General features: G+C 50.9%; 1 protein-coding gene across 1 annotated transcript in view; it reads right to left on the bottom strand.

The window, feature by feature from the left end:
• CHAC2 (ChaC glutathione specific gamma-glutamylcyclotransferase 2) overlaps positions 1-15557 on the bottom strand; it is a 23855-nt gene extending 8298 nt beyond the window's left edge. Inside the window, exons 1-2 of the mRNA XM_068233122.1 lie at positions 15341-15557; positions 2314-2349 (exon numbers count right to left, since the gene is read on the bottom strand). Coding sequence (XP_068089223.1) covers positions 2314-2349; positions 15341-15475 — 171 coding nt within the window. The 5' untranslated portion in view covers positions 15476-15557. The remainder of the gene's footprint in view (positions 1-2313; positions 2350-15340) is intronic.
• Between the last annotated feature and the right edge of the window lie 4990 nt (positions 15558-20547).

Below are 20547 nucleotides of genomic sequence, written 5' to 3'. Positions count from 1 at the left end.
CTGCACCCCTTAGTGCACAGAGCATGGTCCATAAAGACCATAAAGATATCAGCTGTGGAGGATGCAGGTGTATTGCCAGTGATATCATCAGCTGTGGAGGATGCGGAAATATTGTCAGTGATATCAGCTGTGGAGGATGCGGGTATATTGTCAGTGATATCATCAGCTGTGGAGGATGCGGGTATATTGTCAGTGATATCATCAGCTGTGGAGGATGCGGGTATATTGTCAGTGATATCAGCTGTGGAGGATGCGGGTATATTGCCAGTGATATCGTCAGCTGTGGAGGATGCGGGTATATTGTCAGTGATATCAGCTGTAGAGGATGTGGGTATATTGTCAGTGATATCAGCTGTGGAGGATGCGGGTATATTGTCAGTGATATCAGCTGTGGAGGATGCGGGTATATTGTTAGTGATATCATCAGCTGTGGAGGATGCGGGAATATTGTCAGTGATATCAGCTGTGGAGGATGCGGGTATATTGTCAGTGATATCAGCTGTGGAGGATGCGGGTATATTGTCAGTGATATCATCAGCTGTGGAGGATGCGGGTATATTGCCAGTGATGATATCAGCTGTGGAGGATGCGGGAGTATTGCCAGTGATATCATCAGCTGTGGAGGATGCGGATATAGTCAGTGATATCATCAGCTTTGGAGGATGCGGGAATATTGCCAGTGATATCATCAGCTGTGGAGGATGGGGGTATATTGTCAGTGATATCAGCTGTGGAGGATGCGGGAATATTGCCAGTGATATCATCAGCTGTGGAGGATGGGGGTATATTGTCAGTGATATCATCAGCTGTGGAGGATGGGGGTATATTGTCAGTGATATCATCAGCTGTGGAGGATGGGGGTATATTGTCAGTGATATCAGCTGTGGAGGATGTGGGTATATTGTCAGTGATATCAGCTGTGGAGGATGTGGGTATATTGTCAGTTATATCAGCTGTGGAGGATGTGGGTATATTGTCAGTGATATCAGCTGTGGAGGATGCGGGTATAGTCAGTGATATCATCAGCTTTGGAGGATGGGGGTATATTGTCAGTGATATCATCAGCTGTGGAGGATGCGGGTATATTGCCAGTGATATCATCAGCTGTGGAGGATGCAGGTATATTGCCAGTGATATCATCAGCTGTGGAGGATGCGGGTATATTGTCAGTGATATCAGCTGTGGAGGATGCGGGAATATTGTCAGTGATATCAGCTGTGGAGGATGTGGGTAGATTGCCAGTGATATCATCAGCTGTGGAGGATGGGGGAATATTGTCAGTGATATCAGCTGTGGAGGATGCGGGAATATTGTCAGTGATATCAGCTGTGGAGGATGGGGGTATATTGTCAGTGATATCAGCTGTGGAGGATGGGGGTATATTGTCAGTGATATCAGCTGTGGAGGATGCGGGAATATTGCCAGTGATATCATCAGCTTTGGAGGATGGGGGTATATTGTCAGTGATATCATCAGCTGTGGAGGATGGGGGTATATTGTCAGTGATATCAGCTGTGGAGGATGGGGGTATATTGTCAGTGATATCAGCTGTGGAGGATGCGGGAATATTGCCAGTGATATCATCAGCTTTGGAGGATGGGGGTATATTGTCAGTGATATCATCAGCTGTGGAGGATGGGGGTATATTGTCAGTGATATCAGCTGTGGAGGATGCGGGAATATTGCCAGTGATATCATCAGCTGTGGAGGATGCGGGTATATTGTCAGTGATATCAGCTGTGGAGGATGGGGGTATATTGTCAGTGATATCATCAGCTGTGGAGGATGGGGGTATATTGTCAGTGATATCAGCTGTGGAGGATGTGGGTATATTGTCAGTGATATCAGCTGTGGAGGATGTGGGTATATTGTCAGTGATATCAGCTGTGGAGGATGTGGGTATATTGTCAGTGATATCAGCTGTGGAGGATGGGGGTATATTGTCAGTGATATCAGCTGTGGAGGATGTGGGTATATTGTCAGTGATATCAGCTGTGGAGGATGCGGGTATATTGTCAGTGATATCAGCTGTGGAGGATGCGGGTATATTGTCAGTGATATCAGCTGTGGAGGATGCGGGTATATTGTCAGTGATATCAGCTGTGGAGGATGCGGGTATATTGTCAGTGATATCATCCGCTGTGGAGGATGGGGGTATATTGTCAGTGACATCATCAGTTGGGCAGCAGGGGGGGGGGGGTACAAGTATGATTTCACACAAGTGTGCCCACATGTAATTCTTTTTTCTGTGTAGACTTGTAGTTTATATACAGCACAATTACAGCAATGGCGATTGTAACACACAATCCTCACCTCCGGATCTTCCACCAGTGTGACCACTCTTCCCGGCTGCAAGAGAAAGAGGAAAGTGTGTGAACAATGAGGATTTACCTCCCTCCAGATAAAGGGGAATGTTAGGTAACAACTCTGGCTGCAAGCGTATCCAGGGCTGTGGAGTTGGAACAAAAATCATCCGACCCAGACTCCTCAGCAGTGTTCTCCACAGGCTCTTTTAGCTGGATGCTCCACCCGGCTAGTTTTGGTGAGTACCTGGCTGTCAGCGGCTCACCTCCTCCTATGCTGTAAGCAGAGTTGTGCACAGAAGCACCGGCCCTGCATTCTATCATCTCATCCCACCCGGCTACTTTCTCATGCCACCCGGCTAGAAAATATTTCTAGGGAGAACACTGCTCAGGTAATGAATTCATCCACTCCGACTCCAGGTACCCAAAAACTGCTATGACTCCAGCTGTGACTGAATACATTAGATTGTGAGATTTTTTTTAAAGAGAAACCATGACCAAGAATTGAACTTCATCCCAATCAGTAGCTGATACCCCCTTTCCTATGAAAAATCTATTCCTTTTCACTAACGGATCATCAGGGGGCGCTGTATGGCTGATATTGTGGTGAAATCCCTCCCTCAGGAAATTGTGATGATCATGGTCCTGGCAGTTTCCTGTCTGTGAACCGTGTTGCATTGTGGGAAATAGCTGTTTACAGCGGTTTCCAACTGCCAAAAAAGCAAGCAGCATCTTCTTTCACTGACATCCCTTGCCAGCAGTAAAAATGTCACCATGTAATAAATGCCAGAATGTAAATCAGGGAGAGGAAAGATTTTACAATGGGCAAACACTGACTAAATCATTTATACATAATTATTGTATTAATTTTTTTATTACATTATTTTCACTGGAGTTCCTCTTTAAGGGACAGTCTGTGACATATTATTTAGTAAATAGCAGGAAATGTCAGCTCTATACTAGTGTATAATATCCTACATACATGCTTTTTGCCCAAAACAGTCAAACGAATCTCGTAGCATCTGTGCTCCTGCGTGAGTGTTCCTGCATGCGTGTGCGTTAATGCATGTGTGTTCATGTGTGTGCTCCTGCATGCATGTTCCTGCGTGCTTCTGTATGCATGCTCCTGCGTGAGTGTTCCTGCATGCACGTGCGTTAATGCATGTGTGTTCATGTGTGTGCTCCTGCGTGCATCTGTGCTCCTGCATACATGGGTGCTCCTGCATGGATCTGTGCTCCTGCATACATGGGTGTTCCTGCGTGCATCTGTGCTCCTGCATACATGGGTGTTCCTGCGTGCATCTGTGCTCCTGCATACATGGGTGTTCCTGCGTGTATCTGTGCTCCTGCATACATGGGTGTTCCTGCGTGTATCTGTGCTCCTGCATACATGGGTGCTCCTGCATACATGGGTGTTCCTGCGTGCATCTGTGCTCCTGCATACATGGGTGCTCCTGCATACATGGGTGTTCGTGTCAGATGACAAGTATTTCATGACCGGTTACACCGCTGTCCATCTGCTTGCACGATATGGATCAGGTGCTACAGACGTGCAAGTCACAGGAGTCTGCAAATGTCAGAGGAGTCACTTTTCTGCAATGCTGCCATCCTTTTTCTGATACTGTTAAGAATTATTTTGCAGAGTCATGCTTAGACTTCCAGCAAAACATCCAACAGGGACTCCACACAGCTAAACTCACACAGTCTGCCCTCGTGTCATCCACTCAGTGTGACTAGGCGTGTTTTCATAGACACTCGAAGATCTGTAGTAGGAAAACACACACACACACACACACACGTTACAGAAACACACACACACACACACACACACACACACTGTACACACACACTGTACACACGTTACAGAAACACACACACAGACAACACACACTGTATATACAAACACACGCACAAGTTACCGAAACACACACAGTCACACTGACAGCACACACAACTGTATATATACACATATATACACACACACACGTGTGTGTGTAGTGTGTATAGTGTGTACAGTGTGTGTATGTGTGTGTGTGTGCGTGTGCGTGTGTGTGTGTATATATGTATACAGGATCTTCTCAAAAAATTAGCATATTGTGATAAAGTTCATTATTTTCTGTAATGTACTGATAAACATTAGACTTTCATATATTTTAGATTCAAATACACACAATTGAAGTAGTACAAGCCTTTTATTGTTTTAATCTTGATGATTTTGGCATTCAGCTCATGAAAACCCAAAATTCCTATCTCAAAAAATTAGCATATTTCATCCGACCAATAAAAGAAAAGTGTTTTTAAAACAAAAAAAGTCAACCTTCAAATAATTATGTTCAGTTATGCACTCAATACTTGGTCGGGAATCCTTTTGCAGAAAGGATGCTTCCATCTGCTGAAAAGCTTTATGGAGATGAAGATTTCATTTTTCAGCATGACTTGGCACCTGCTCACAGTGCCAAAACCACTGGTAAATGGTTTACTGACCATGGTATTAGGCCCCGTTCACACTTGCGGTTTTGTCAAAACCGCACCGGATGTCCGGACCGCACCGTATCCGGACCGGACCTGATCCGTACGGTTCCTATCCGGATCCGGTCCGTTTGCATCCGGTTTCCGTGCGGTGTGAACACGGTTGCGGTCCGGATCCGGTTTCTTAAGGAGATAACAACCTGTAAATACCTGGGGTCTGGGAGGTCAGCAGAAGGGTCTGGGGTCATTGTTGGAGACAGGTGGACGTGTGGAGACCATCCGTGGATACAGAGACTGCTGTTGGGACCATGGATCCAGGCATTTTTCGTATACCTGGGAATTCTCTGTTGTTCGCCTCCTCGTTATCAGACTTATATCAGACATGTTGCTGCCTAGAGCTCCAGCATGAAATCGCTGCTGCCCCACTCTGTGAACTCCATGTGGTCCCCATCCAAAATGCATAGGAAGTGGGGTAGAACGTCCGGTTTTTGTAGCCAGTGTGTTGTGCGCTCTCCGGTTCTCATTACTTTGTATTGGCCGGATGGTGCAGTCCGGCTCCGCCCCGGATACGGCTGCCGGAGGAGCCGGACCAAAAAATAGCGCATGTTGGAACGGACGCCGGAGTCCGGATCCGGCAGAACGGACGCATGTGAACGGACGCATAGGCTTTCATTGCTATTGCCGTGCGTCCGTTCTGCAAGCGGTCCGGCTCCGGCACGGCGATTCCGGACGGCCACCGCTAATGTGAACCGGGCCTTACTGTGCTCAATTGGCCTGCCAACTCTCCTGACCTGAACCCCATAGAGAATCTGTGGGATATTGTGAAGAGAAAGTTGAGAGATGCAAGACCCAACACTCTGGATGAGCTTAAGGCCGCTATGGAAGCATCCTGGGCCTCCATAACACCTGAGCAGTGCCACAGGCTGATTGCCTCCATGCCACACGCATTGAAGCAGTCATTTCTGCAAAAGGATTCCCGACCAAGTACTGAGTGCATAACTGAACATAATTATTTGAAGGTTGACTTTTTTTGTTTTAAAAACACTTTTCTTTTATTGGTCGGATGAAATATGCTAATTTTTTGAGATAGGAAATTTGGGTTTTCATGAGCTGTATGCCAAAATCATCAATATTAAAACAATAAAAGGCTTGAACTACTTCAGTTGTGTGTAATGAATCTAACATATATGAAAGTCTAATGTTTATCAGTACATTACAGAAAATAATGAACTTTATCACAATATGCTAATTTTTTGAGAAGATCCTGTATATACACACACTTTTACCGAAATCTTCCACCGCAGCTCAGCTTGCTGAAGTCGAGTGGTAGTGCCCAGGGGTACGCAGCCAGGAGCGCTCTGCACGTGTGCATAAAGGCACGATGACAAAACGGAGGGGGACTGAGGAGAACGGGGGGCGGTGGCCATCAGGACAGCTCCCTGTACATGCCTGACTCCGGTGGCCGGGCAGAGGGTGTCGGGGGGGGGGGGGGGGGGGGGCGTGTTTCCATGTAAGGAGGGGACAAAGGAGAGCTGGGAGCGGTGGGCATGACAAAGGTCAGGTGATCAGACCCAGACAGCACATGTGGTCCTCAGAAGAAGGTCAGGTGATCAGACCCAGACAGCACATGTGGTCCTCAGAAGAAGGTCAGGTGATCAGACCCAGACAGCACATGTGGTCCTCAGAAGAAGGTCAGGTGATCAGACCCAGACAGCACATGTGGTCCTCAGAAGAAGGTCAGGTGATCAGACCCAGACAGCACATGTGGTCCTCAGAAGAAGGTCAGGTGATCAGACCCAGACAGCACATGTGGTCCTCAGAAGAAGGTCAGGTGATCAGACCCAGACAGCACATGTGGTCCTCAGAAGAAGGTCAGGTGATCAGACCCAGACAGCACATGTGGTCCTCAGAAGAAGGTCAGGTGATCAGACCCAGACAGCACATGTGGTCCTCAGAAGAAGGTCAGGTGATCAGACCCAGACAGCACATGTGGTCCTCAGAAGAAGGTCAGGTGATCAGACCCAGACAGCACATGTGGTCCTCAGAAGAAGGTCAGGTGATCAGACCCAGACAGCACATGTGGTCCTCAGAAGAAGGTCAGGTGATCAGACCCAGACAGCACATGTGGTCCTCAGAAGAAGGTCAGGTGATCAGACCCAGACAGCACATGTGGTCCTCAGAAGAAGGTCAGGTGATCAGACCCAGACAGCACATGTGGTCCTCAGAAGAAGGTCAGGTGATCAGACCCAGACAGCACATGTGGTCCTCAGAAGAAGGTCAGGTGATCAGACCCAGACAGCACATGTGGTCCTCAGAAGAAGGTCAGGTGATCAGACCCAGACAGCACATGTGGTCCTCAGAAGAAGGTCAGGCGATCAGACCCAGACAGCACATGTGGTCCTCAGAAGAAGGTCAGGTGATCAGACACAGACAGCACATGTGGTCCTCAGAAGACTCAGAGCCATATGCAATTCCCTTTTTCTCCTCAGTTTTCTCCCAGGTGATATTTTCACACATTGTCATAAAATGCTTTTTGAACCACCAGCAAGCAAGAAAATGCTCAAAATAATTTTGATAGTACTTCTTCGATTGTAAAATGCCTAAAAGTTATTTTAAAGAGAATATGAAAATTATCTCCTAGGAGATAACTCAGGAGAAACAATGAATTGCATATGGGTCTTATGCTGGGCATACACGGTGCAATTGTGCGGCGGAATCGAGCAAGCGGATCGATGTCGGCACATCACCGCTCGTCCACGACGATCGATTCCCGCTCGTCCCCGCAGGCACTTATCAGCCGCTCGTTTTTTTCTATTGTCCGCCCGCGGGGATCAAGAGCAGAATCGATCCGCCGTGGTGAGCGGATACGTCGGATATTATCAATCGAGCCATCAGCGGCTTGATTGATAACATGTATCTGACCGTATATGCCTAGCATTAATCTTCTACACACTAGCTAAATCAACAATTTATAAAGATCAGACAATGCGGTAGTGCGTCTCTTATAAAGGGCAGAGAGGTCTAGCATGGATCAGAGCTCAGACAATGCAGTAGTGTGTCTCCTCTGAGGACAGAGAGGTCTAGCATGGATCAAAGATCAGACAATGCGGTAGTGTGTCTCTTCTGAGGGCAGAGCTCTAGCATGGATCAGAGATCAGACAATGCAGTAGTGTGTCTCTTCTGAGGACAGAGAGGTCTAGCATGGATTAAAGATCAGACAATGCGGTAGTGTGTCTCTTCTGAGGACAGAGAGGTCTAGCACGGATCGGAGATCAGACAATGCGGTAGTCTCTCTTCTGAGGACAGAGAGTTCCAGCATGGATCAGAGATCAGACAATGCGGTTGTGTGTCTCCTGAGGACAGAGAGCTCTAGCATGGATCAGAGATCAGACAATGCAGTAGTGTGTCTCTTCTGAGGACAGAGAGGTCTAGCATAGATCAGAGATCAGACAATGCGGTAGTGTGTCTCTTCTGAGGACAGAGAGCTCTAGCATGGATCAGAGATCAGACAATGCGGTAGTGTGTCTCCTGAGGACAGAGAGCTCCAGCATGAATCAGCGATCAGACAATGCGGTAGTGTGTCTCTTCTGAGGACAGAGAGTTCTAGCATGCATCAGAGATCAGACAATGCGGTAGTGTGTCTCTTCTGAGGACAGAGCTCTAGCATGGATCAGAGATCAGACAATACGGTAGTGTGTCTCTTCTGAGGACAGAGAGTTCTAGCATGGATCAGAGATCAGACAATGCGGTAGTGTCTCTTCTGAGGACAGAGCTCTAGCATGGATCAGAGATCAGACAATGCGGTAGTGTGTCTATTCTGAGGACAGAGAGGTCTAGCATCGATCAGAGATCAGACAATGCGGTAGTGTGTCTCTCCTGAGGACAGAGCTCTAGCATGGATCAGAGATAAGACAATGTGGTAGCGTGTCTCCTGAGGACAGAGAGCTCTAGCATGGATCAGAGATTAGACAATGCGGTAGTGTGTCTCTTCTGAGGACAGAGGTCTAGCATGGATCAGAGATCAGAGAATGCGGTAGTGTGTCTCTTCTGAGGACAGAGGTCTAGCATGGATCAGAGATCAGACAATGCAGTAGTGTGTCTCTTCTGAGGACAGAGAGTTCTAGCATGGATCAGAGATCAGACAATGCGGTAGTGTGTCTCTTCTGAGGACAGAGAGTTCTAGCATGGATCAGAGATCAGAAAATGCGGTAGTGTTTCTCTTCTGAGGACAGAGAGCTCCAGCATGGATCAGAGATCAGACAATGCGGTAGTGTCTCTTCTGAGGACAGAGAGCTCTAGCATGGATCAGAGATCAGACAATGCGGTAGTGTGTCTTCTGAGGAGAGAAAGTTCTAGCATGGATCAGAGATCAGACAATGCGGTAGTGTGTCTCTCCTGAGGACAGAGAGCTCTAGCATGGATCAGAGATCAGACAATGCGGTAGTGTGTCTCTTCTGAGGACAGAGAGCTCTAGCATGGATCAGAGATCAGACAATGCGGTAGTGTGTCTCTTCTGAGGACAGAGAGCTCTAGCATGGATCAGAGATCAGACAATGCGGTAGTGTGTCTCTTCTGAGGACAGAGAGCTCTAGCATGGATCAGTGATCAGACAATGTGGTAGTGTGTCTCTTCTGAGGACAGAGAGGTCTAGCATGGATCAGAGATCAGACAATGCGGTAGTGTGTCTCTTCTGAGGACAGAGAGGTCTAGCATGGATCAGAGATCAGACAATGCGGTAGTGTGTCTCTTCTGAGGACAGAGAGCTCTAGCATGGATCAGAGATCAGACAATGCGGTAGTGTGTCTCTTCTGAGGACAGAGAGCTCTAGCATGGATCAGAGATCAGACAGTGCGGTAGTGTGTCTCTTCTGAGGACAGAGAGCTCTAGCATGGATCAGAGATCAGACAGTGCGGTAGTGTGTCTCTTCTGAGGACAGAGAGCTCTAGCATGGATCAGAGATCAGGCAATGTGGTAGTGTCTCTTCTGAGGACAGAGAGCTCTAACATGGATCAGAGATCAGACAATGCGGTAGTGTGTCTCCTGAGGACAGAGAGCTCTAGCATGGATCAGAGATCAGACAATGTGGTAGTGTGTCTCTACTGAGGACAGAGAGGTCTAGCATGGATCAGAGATCAGACAATGCGGTAGTGTGTCTCTTCTGAGGACAGAGAGGTCTAGCATGGATCAGAGATCAGACAATGCGGTAGTGTCTCTCCTGAGGACAGAGAGGTCTAGCATGGATCAGAGATCAGACAATGCGGTAGTGTGTCTCTTCTGAGGACAGAGAGGTCTAGCATGGATCAGAGATCAGACAATGCAGTAGTGTGTCTCTTCTGTGGACAGAGAGTTCTAGCATGGATCAGAGATCAGACAATGTGGTAGTGTGTCTCTACTGAGGACAGAGGGGTCTAGCATGGATCAGAGATCAGACAATGCGGTAGTGTCTCTTCTGAGGACAGAGAGTTCTAGCATGGATCAGAGATCAGACAATGCAGTAGTGTGTCTCTTCTGAGGGCAGAGAGTTCTAGCATGGATCAGAGATCAGACAATGCAGTAGTGTGTCTCTTCTGAGGGCAGAGAGTTCTAGCATGGATCAGAGATCAGACAATGCGGTAGTGTCTCTTCTGAGGACAGAGAGTTCTAGCATGGATCAGAGATCAGACAATGCAGTAGTGTGTCTCTTCTGAGGGCAGAGAGTTCTAGCATGGATCAGAGATCAGACAATGCAGTAGTGTGTCTCTTCTGAGGACAGAGAGTTCTAGCATGGATCAGAGATCAGACAATGCAGTAGTGTGTCTCTTCTGAGGGCAGAGAGTTCTAGCATGGATCAGAGATCAGACAATGCGGTAGTGTGTCTCCTGAGTACAGAGAGGTCTAGCATGGATCAGAGATCAGACAATGCGGTAGTGTGTCTCCTGAGGACAGAGAGGTCTAGCATGGATCAGAGATCAGACAATGTGGTAGTGTGTCTCTACTGAGGACAGAGAGTTCTAGCATGGATCAGAGATCAGACAATGCGGTAGTGTCTCTCCTGAGGACAGAGAGGTCTAGCATGGATCAGAGATCAGACAATGCGGTAGTGTGTCTCTTCTGAGGACAGAGAGGTCTAGCATGGATCAGAGATCAGACAATGCGGTAGTGTGTCTCTCCTGAGGACAGAGAGGTCTAGCATGGATCAGAGATCAGACAATGCGGTAGTGTGTCTCTCCTGAGGACAGAGAGCTCTAGCATGGATCAGAGATCAGACAATGCGGTAGTGTGTCTCTCATGTGGACAGAGAGCTCTAGCATGGATCAGAGATCAGACAATGCGGTAGTGTCTCTTCTGAGGACAGAGAGTTCTAGCATGGATCAGAGATCAGACAATGCGGTAGTGTCTCTTCTGAGGACAGAGAGCTCTAGCATGGATCAGAGATCAGACAATGCGGTAGTGTGTCTCTTCTGAGGACAGATAGTTCTAGCATGGATCAGAGATCAGACAATGCGGTAGTGTCTCTTCTGAGGACAGAGAGCTCTAGCATGGATCAGAGATCAGACAATGCGGTAGTGTCTCTTCTGAGGACAGAGAGCTCTAGCATGGATCAGAGATCAGACAATGCGGTAGTGTCTCTTCTGAGGACAGAGAGCTCTAGCATGGATCAGAGATCAGACAATGCGGTAGTGTCTCTTCTGAGGACAGAGAGCTCTAGCATGGATCAGAGATCAGACAATGCGGTAGTGTGTCTCTTCTGAGGACAGAGAGCTCTAGCATGGATCAGAGATCAGACAGTGCGGTAGTGTGTCTCTTCTGAGGACAGAGAGCTCTAGCATGGATCAGAGATCAGACAATGCGGTAGTGTGTCTCTTCTGAGGACAGAGAGTTCTAGCATGGATCAGAGATCAGACAATGCGGTAGTGTGTCTCCTGAGGACAGAGAGCTCTATCATGGATCAGAGATCAGACAATGCGGTAGTGTCTCTCCTGAGGACAGAGAGCTCTAGCATGGATCAGAATAAAAACTGGAACCACTAAATCGTTAGGTTTTATTATAAAACTATACACAACACATATCCCTGGGCACTGGCAGATAAATATATGCAGCAGCTGAACAGATTGGTTGGATACAATAAGTTATGCTGGGGATACTCGGTACGGTTTTCCCCTTATCAATTGAGCCGCTGATGGCTAGATTGATAATTTCCGACAGGTCCGATGACCTCGCTCGATCCCTGCGGGCGCACAATAGCGAGGAGTCGAGCGGGAGATAAGGAAGCGCCGGCGGGGACGAGCGGGAAAAGATCCGGACGGCGGCGGGAGTCGATCCGGCAGCTAATCGCTCCGCCGGGTCGTACCGTGTATCCCCAGCATAAGAGATGAGACAGAAGGTAGAATGTCTGAAAGATCAAAATACTGTGTTGGAGTCCAGTAAGCGATAAAGTCTTTGTAGTGAATGATGATGTGTGGCCTGCTGGGATGGTATTCTGACAACAGTCGACAGAGAAAAATGGACGCAGAGGTCGGAGTGCAACAAAGTCTTAAAGTGGAGCTAAACTCTTATACAGGACAGAAGGAAAACAGAGACAAATGCACCCTGTATGTATTTAGAGAGATTAGCCTGTGTAATTCCCTCTCATCTGTGTCTAATCCCCCCCCCCCCTACACACACACACACACACTGTACACACACACACTGTACACACACACACACCATTTGTGTCTAATCACAAGTTGTGATTTGATCTCTCCCCTATGTCACATGATTGCCACGGCAGAGATGGCAGATAAGCTTATTTGAAAGCACACGCTGTTAAAGAGGAACTGTAACGACAAACGGCCCCTGGGGGGTACTCACCTCGGGTGGGGGAAGCCTCCGGATCCTAATGAGGCTTCCCACGCCGTCCTCCATCCGTCAGGGGTCTCGCTGCAGCCCTCCGTGCAGCGGTGACGTAATATTTACCTTCCTGGCTCCTGCGCAGGCGCTCTGACGGCTCCGAAGTAGGAGGAAATACTCGATCGCAGTCGGGTCTGCTCTACTGCGCAGGCGCAAGTTTCCGGCGCCTGCGCAGTAGAGCGGACCCGACGGAGATCGGGTATTTCCGTCTATTTCCGTGCCGAAAGTCGCCACAGCGCCCCCGCTGGAGCCAGCAAAGGTAAATATTGAACTGACAGTCGGCTCTGTCGCCGGCTGTTCGGAGGGCTGCAGCGAGACCCCCGTGGGACAGAGGACGGCGTGGGAAGCCTCATTAGGATCCGGAGGCTTCCCCCACCCGAGGTGAGTACCCCCCAGGGGATGTTTTTCATGTTACAGAGTCTCTTTAACAATATGTCTGCTTCTATAAATCAGGAAGTATAAACACTGGAGATTTATTTTAGGATTTGTATCAGCTGTAACACAAATGTTTTTTGTTTAAAGGATACCCAAAGTGACATGTGACATGATGAGATAGACATGGGTATGTACAGTGCCTAGCACACAAATAACTAGGCTGTGTTCCTTTTTTTCTTTTCCCTGCCTGAAAGAGTTAAATATCAGGTATGTAAGTGGCTGACTCAGTCCTGACTCAGACAGGAAGTGACTACAGTGTGACCCTCACTGATAAGAAATTCCCCCTTTTTATCTATTTCTTGCTCTCAGAAACCATTTTCTGCTAGGAAAGTGTTTTATAGTTGGAATTTCTTATCAGGGTCACTGTAGTCACTTAGTCAGGGTGACTGTAGTCAAGACTGAGTCAGCCACTTACATACCTGATATTTAACTCTTTCAGGCAGAGAAAGAAAAAAAAGGAACACAGCCTAGTTATTTGTGTGCCTGGCACTGTACATACACATGTCTATCTCATCATGTCACATGTCACCTCAGGTATCCTTTAACCACTAGAGGACCACAGTGCTAAACCTCCCTAAAGACCAGGCTATTTATTGTTTAATTGGCCACTGCAGCTTCAAGGCCAAGCTGCAGGGCCGCAGAACACAGCACACTAGTGATTCCCCCCCCCCCCCTTTTCCCCCCACCAACAGAGCTCTCTGTTGGTGGGGTCTGATGGCCCCCCCAGTGTGTTTTTTTTTAAATAAATATGTATCTCTTTATTTTATTTTTTACTATTTATATATTTTCCTAAACCCCTCCCTCCCCCCAGCCAGCCAATCATGGCGATCGGTTGTCATAGGCTTCTGCCTATGAGAGCCGATCGCTCTCTAGTGTGCCAGGGGGACAACTGTGTCACATGGCTGTCCCCAGTACAGCGCTGCTGCAGATCGCAGGGCTGTACTTAGTAGAAAGAGGACGATCGCCGCTTGGAGACTGAAGGCGGGGCGGAGCTCTGCTCCCCAAGCAGGAGATGCGTGCGTAGCCAGCGCACGATCTCCTGCAGTAGCTGGCCCCAGGACTTGACGCCATTTGACGTTAGGGGGTCTTGGAGCTGTGGCCACGCCCATTGGCTTTACGTTAAAGGTTATTTTATTACTAAGGGCCCGTTTTCACTATCGCGAATTTGCATGCGTTTGCTGCATGCGAATTCGCATAGCCAATACAAGTGGATGGGACTGTTTCCACTTGTCAGGATTCCTTTGCATTTTTCAGTGCAGAAAAAAATCTGGACGGCAGAGCCATCAGAATTCGCATACCGCTATGCGAATCGCATACAATGTATTTAATAGGGAATTCACATGCGGTATTGGTATGCGAATTTTCATGCGAATTCGCATACGATTTTGCATGGAATCAATGGAAAAGCACACAGGCACTGCTATGGTTAAATAAATTTGCATACATCGTCATCCATGCAAAATCGTATGCGAATTTGCATGAAAATTCGCATATGACCGCATGCGAAGTTCGCATCCGCATGTAAATTTTTACCACGGCGATTCCCACCGCACAAGTGGAAACGGGCCCTAAGCGGTCTTATATCCGGTCATTCTAGAAGTTTCCCAAAACAGGCGTCAGGCCCAACAACCTGTGCAAAGATGGACTACCTAGTGCCTCTCACCTGTCCCGGGACCCTCCGGTGGTCAGTGCTGGAGGTCAGGGGGGAGGATCAGAGGCTAATAGGAGGGGTGATGAGTCTCACCTGTCCTGGGTCCCCCCTCCCGGTGGTCGGTGCTGGAGGTCAGGTGGGAGGGGTCAGAGTCTCACCTGTCCCGGGACCCCCCGGTGTTCAGTGCTGGAGGTCAGGGGGGGGGGGGGGGGTCAGAGGCTGGGGGGAGGGGTCAGAGGTCAGGTTGGAGGAGTCAGTGTCTCACCTGTCCCGGGACCCCCCGGTGGTCGGTGCTGGAGGTCAGGGGGGAGGGGTCAGAGGGTGGGGGGAGGGGTCAGAGGGTGGGAGGAGTCAGTGTCTCACCTGTCCCAGGGCCCCCTGGTGGTCGGTGCTGGAGGTCAGAGTGGGAGGGGTCAGAGGCTGGGGGAGGGGTGGAGCTTCTCACCTGTCCCGGGACCCCCCGGTGGTCAGTGCTGGAGGTCAGAGTGGGAGGGGTCAGATGGTGGGGGGAGGGGTCAGAGGCTGGTGGGAGGAGTCAGTGTCTCACCTGTCCCGGGACCCCCTGGTGGTCAGAGTGGGAGGGGTCAGAGGGTGGGAGGAGTCAGCGTCTCACCTGTCCCGGGACCCCCCGGTGGTCGGTGCTCCCCTGCCAGAACCTGCGGCTGTAGCCAGTGATGTAGCCGAGCAGCTTCTCCTCATACGGGAAGTCCACCTTCCAGATCAGCGAGCCGTAGCCGAACACCCACATCCTGCCTGCCCGGCCAGCCGCACATAACAGCCGGCAGCGCTGGGGGGCGGGACTGACGGGCTGTCATCAGGCCCCGCCCACTGCCGTCATACATCTCCAGCGTGGGGGGGCGGGCTCTGCCGGCTCAGCCGTCACCAGGCCCCGCCCACTACTGTCATATCAGCCCAGCCGTCACCAGGCCCCGCCCACCAGTGTCCTACCGTCTCAGGTGTCACCAGGCCCCGCCCACTGCCGTCATACATCTCCAGCGTGGGGGGCGGGCTCTGCCGGCTCAGCCGTCACCAGGCCCCGCCCACTACTGTCATATCAGCCCAGCCATCACCAGGCCCCGCCCCCGCTAGCATACGTCCTATCGTGCGCAGTGGGCGTTCCGCCCCGCACACCGCGCAATGCACGCCGGGCAATGTAGTCACACTCCACATTTTGGCCATTTTTGTAAAACAAGAAGACAAAACGTTATTTAGATAAGAATCTGAATCTGGGATGAGAGGCGCCGGTGATTATCGATGGCTGGGAGGAGGGGGAGGTGTGCGGTGTGATGGGTCACGTGACGCTCGGGGGTAGGCGTGGCTTGGTTGGTCACACGACGCGCCGGGGAGGTAGGCGTGGCTTGGTTGGTCACATGACGCGCCGGGTAGGTAGGCGTGGCTTGGTTGGGATATGAAGCGGCGCGGGAGAGGTGAGTCGAGCAGCTGAGCGGGTGACGTCATGTCTCCGAGGTAGCGGCGCCCAATCAGAGCGCAGCGCAGGTATTGTGGAGTGATGAGCAGCGGGGAGACACGCCCATCTCTTCACTGAGGTGTTCCCGCTGCGGGAGGGGCCAGTCAGGAGGAGGAGCTACCCATGTGTGACGGGGTGTATGAGCTGGGGAGGGCGGAGCTTGCAGTGGGCGTGGCAGAGCCCCTCAGGGGCTGGTCTACCTGGAGATGGGGCGGAGTCATCGTGACGTGGGTGAGGATGGGAGGAGCCTCCTGCTTACACAGCCAGGGCAGCAGTAATCATTACAGCTGTGGCTGCTGGTAAGGCCCGCCCCCTATGGTAAGGCCCGCCCCCAGCAGTGAGCTGAGGCACTCTGGCTGTTTCAAGTGAGCATTGAGTGAGAGCTCCTCCTCCTGAACGCGGCATCCAGACTCCGCCCTGCAGGTATCTGATTGGAGGCCACAGCCTGGTAAAGAGTTAGGCCCGGCGCACCACAAAACCTGTCGCAGATCCGCAATACACTGGCGCACATGTGTGGAGCTCCCGGCCTGGAGGGTCAGATCCATGCCGGTGTAGGGAACGTGCTCTACCTGATGGGCCGCGCCTGATTCACACCCACCTGTGTGAGGATCTCGGCCCTCCTAGGAGCGGTCTGACATCCCTGCACTGGCGCACATGTGTGGAGCTCCCGGCCTGGAGGGTCAGATCCATGCCGGTGTAGGGAACGTGCTCTACCTGATGGGCCGCGCCTCATTCACACCCATCAATGTGTCAGATATGTGTGAGGATCTCGGCCCTCCTAGGAGCGGTCTGACATCCCTGCACTGGCGCACATGTGTGGAGCTCCCGGCCGGGAGGGCGGATCCATGCCGGTGTAGGGAATGTGTTCTACCTGATGGACCGCGCCTGATTCACACCCACCTGTGTGAGGATCTCGGCCCTCCTAGGAGCGGTCTGACATCCCTACACTGGCGCACATGTGTGGAGCTCCCGGCCGGGGGGGCGGATCCATGCCGGTGTTTAGGATGGACTGAGAGAGAGGAATGTGCTCTACCTGATGGACCTTCCCTCATTCACACCCATCAATGTGTCAGATATGTGTGAGGACCTCGGCCCTCCTAGGAGCGGTCTGACATCCCTGCACTGGCGCACATGTGTGGACTCCTGATTCACACCCATCTGTGGGAGGATCTCGGCCCTCGCAGGACCGGTCTGACATCCCTGCACTAGCGGCTTTTCAAGAGGTTTTGGTACTTTTCCATTAGCCGCTGAGTAACGTCCCCGATTCATGTTTTACTGGCCGTCTTGCTGCGGCCAAATCTATCAAAAGTGACTTCATTGAATTAATTTAAGACAATGTAAAGACAATTCCCCGCCGATTGACAGCAGATTCGATCACTGGGATCGTATCTGCTGTCACATTGTTCACGCTACACGCTAAATTTCGATCTATTTCGTCCCAAAATAGACCGATCCCGTCGATCACTCCGTGCGGTAAATTACCGTCGATCGCCCGCGGGTAAGGTGCGCGTCGCTAGCGGCGTTCGAGTTCCCGACGACTGACGCAATACAGCAGCAATATATTACCTGCTCCACCGGCGCGACTCCCCAGGTCTCCGCTGTCTTCCTCTCTGCTCTGTAGTGTTGTCCGGATCATGAACGATTCGGATCTTTGATCCGAATCTATTTTATGAGTCGATCATCCGAATCATCAAAATGAACGATTCGGATCGCAAAAGGGGCGGGGCCAGGAGCGACACGCCCCCTCTCAGCGAGCAGCGGGGTCCTGGAAGCAGAGCTTAGATGGATCACTCTGTTGGAAGGGAGGCAGCCTTGCAGAGACAGGTAGATGAGAGAGAGGGGACATGGGTGCCACTGCCAGACATGTGTAGAGCACACATACTGGCTGCAATGTGCTGCCCATTATAGGCTGGCTGTTCCGTAGTGCTGCACAGTGAACACATGGGAAGCTTTTGGCTCAGCACAGCTCAGTAACTTTGCAGACAGTGTGATTGAAAGGCAATATAATCCTCCTGCACTCGGCACTAAACAGCTGCACTTATCTTCTGGGAATGCTTTCTTTCACTGCGCGACCTTTTCTTTCAAAGTGTACAGATGAACATATAGGTGAAATATATGTAAAGCATATGATTGCAGCATGTGGGTATTACGTGCAAACATTTCTGCTCTCTGCTCGTCCCTCCTCCCATCTCTGTCCACTCCCTGCCCTCTGTCCATCTTCTCCCCTACTCTGTGTGTCCACCCCCCTCCCCTTCTCCTGTCCACAGACCTGTCCTGCTGTTCATTTCACCCCCGAATGCTTCTGGTAGTAAAATGATCCGAGATTCGGATCAAAGATCCGGATCTCTTCAATGATCCGATTCGAATCATCCGGATCATTGAAAAGATCCGAACTTCCCATCTCTACTGCTCTGGTCTGGTCTCCGGCATGCTTCACTTCCTCCTGTCCCGGGAAGGAAGTTTAAACAGTAGAGGGCGCTCTACTGCCGGACAGGAGGAAGTGGAGCATGCCAGACCCGAAGACCAGAGCAGAGAAGAAGACCTGGGGAGTCGCGCCGGTGGAGCAGGTAATGGGGGGGGGGGGGGGGAGTGGCGGCAGCGCCACCACCACAGATTGTGAACGGTTTCAGGCTGAAATCGATTTACAATCTGTTTGCAGTAAAGGCAGCCATACGATCCCTTTCCAATCAGAGAGGGATCTATCTGTTGGTCGAATCTGATGGCAAATCGACCAGTGTATGGCCACCTTCACAGATGAAGCCGCTGGCTTTGGCTCGCTCTCCTCCCCCTGCCTCTCTCCTACACAATACTGGCAACTGGGGGACATGCGTGTCCCTGAGAGTCGTACTCTGGGGGTACACGCATGTCCCCCCCCGCCGGCTGCCAGTATTGTATAGGAGAGGCAGGGGGAGGAGAGCGAGAGCCGAAGCCGGCGGGTTCATCTGTTTACATTGCTGCAGGCTTAAATGAATTCAGTTAACACACTCTGCAGGGCGTACGAGAGATAACAGCGCGGGAGACTTGGGCGCAGGATACAGCCGGTACTTGGCTGATCCTGCTTCTGCACAAGTCCCGGCCGTGTTAATTACTATTCCCCCTCCAGGCCGCCATGGATAGTGGGGAATGATATAATTAGGCTTCCAGCGATTGCTGGAGGCCGAATGATTGTTTTAAAAGCAACTTCAGATCCGTCTTCTGACGTCGCTGAAGTTACTCCCTGCGATAGCCGTAGTTCCTATTACGGCCTGTGGTGGCGCCGGCTGCGCCCAAGTCTCCAGCACTGGATTTAGCGTATCCGTTTGCAGGAGCTGACAGCAGCCTCTTCCCCGGGATCCCGCCCCTTCCTGTTACTGATTGAGCTTCTGTCTTGTGCACAGGTGGTAATATCCGGCATCAGAGAGGAGCTGACAGCAGCCTCTTCCCCGGGATCCCGCCCCTTCCTGTTACTGATTGAGCTTCTGTCTTGTGCACAGGTGGTAATATCCGGCATCAGACAGGAGCCTCTTCCCCGGGATCCCGCCCCTTCCTGTTACCCGGCTGCAGCATGTTACTGATTGAGCTTCTGTCTTGTGCACAGGTGGTAATATCCGGCATCAGACAGGAGCGGACAGCAGCCTCTTCCCCGGGATCCCGCCCCTTCCTGTTACCCGGCTGCAGCATGTTGCTGATTGAGCTTCTGTCTTGTGCACAGGTGGTAATATCTGGCATCAGACAGGAGCTGACAGCAGCCTCTTCCCTGGGATCCCGCTCCTTCCTGTTACCCGGCTGCAGCATGTTACTGATTGAGCTTCTGTCTTGTGCACAGGTGGTAATATCCGGCATCAGACAGGAGCTGACAGCAGCCTCTTCCCCGGGATCCCGCCCCTTCCTGTTACTGATTGAGCTTCTGTCTTGTGCACAGGTGGTAATATCCGGCATCAGACAGGAGCTGACAGCAGCCTCTTCCCCGGGATCCCGCCCCTTCCTGTTACCCGGCTACAGCATGTTACTGATTGAGCTTCTGTCTTGTGCACAGGTGGTAATATCCGGCATCAGACAGGAGCTGACAGCAGCCTCTTTCCTGGGATCCCGCCCCTTCCTGTTACCCGGCTGCAGCGTGTTACTGATTGAGCTTCTGTCTTGTGCACAGGTGGTAATATCCAGCATCAGACAGGAGCTGACAGCAGCCTCTTCCCCGGGATCCCGCCCCTTCCTGTTAATGATTGAGCTTCTGTCTTGTGCACAGGTGGTAATATCCAGCATCAGACAGGAGCTGACAGCAGCCTCTTCCCCGGGATCCCGCCCCTTCCTGTTACCCGGCTGCAGCATACTGATTGAGCTTCTGTCTTGTGCACAGGTGGTAATATCCGGCA

The sequence above is a fragment of the Hyperolius riggenbachi genome, chromosome 4, assembly GCF_040937935.1.
Source record: "Hyperolius riggenbachi isolate aHypRig1 chromosome 4, aHypRig1.pri, whole genome shotgun sequence".
Lineage (NCBI taxonomy): Eukaryota > Metazoa > Chordata > Amphibia > Anura > Hyperoliidae > Hyperolius > Hyperolius riggenbachi.
This window is presented reverse-complemented; position numbering and strand designations above follow the sequence as displayed.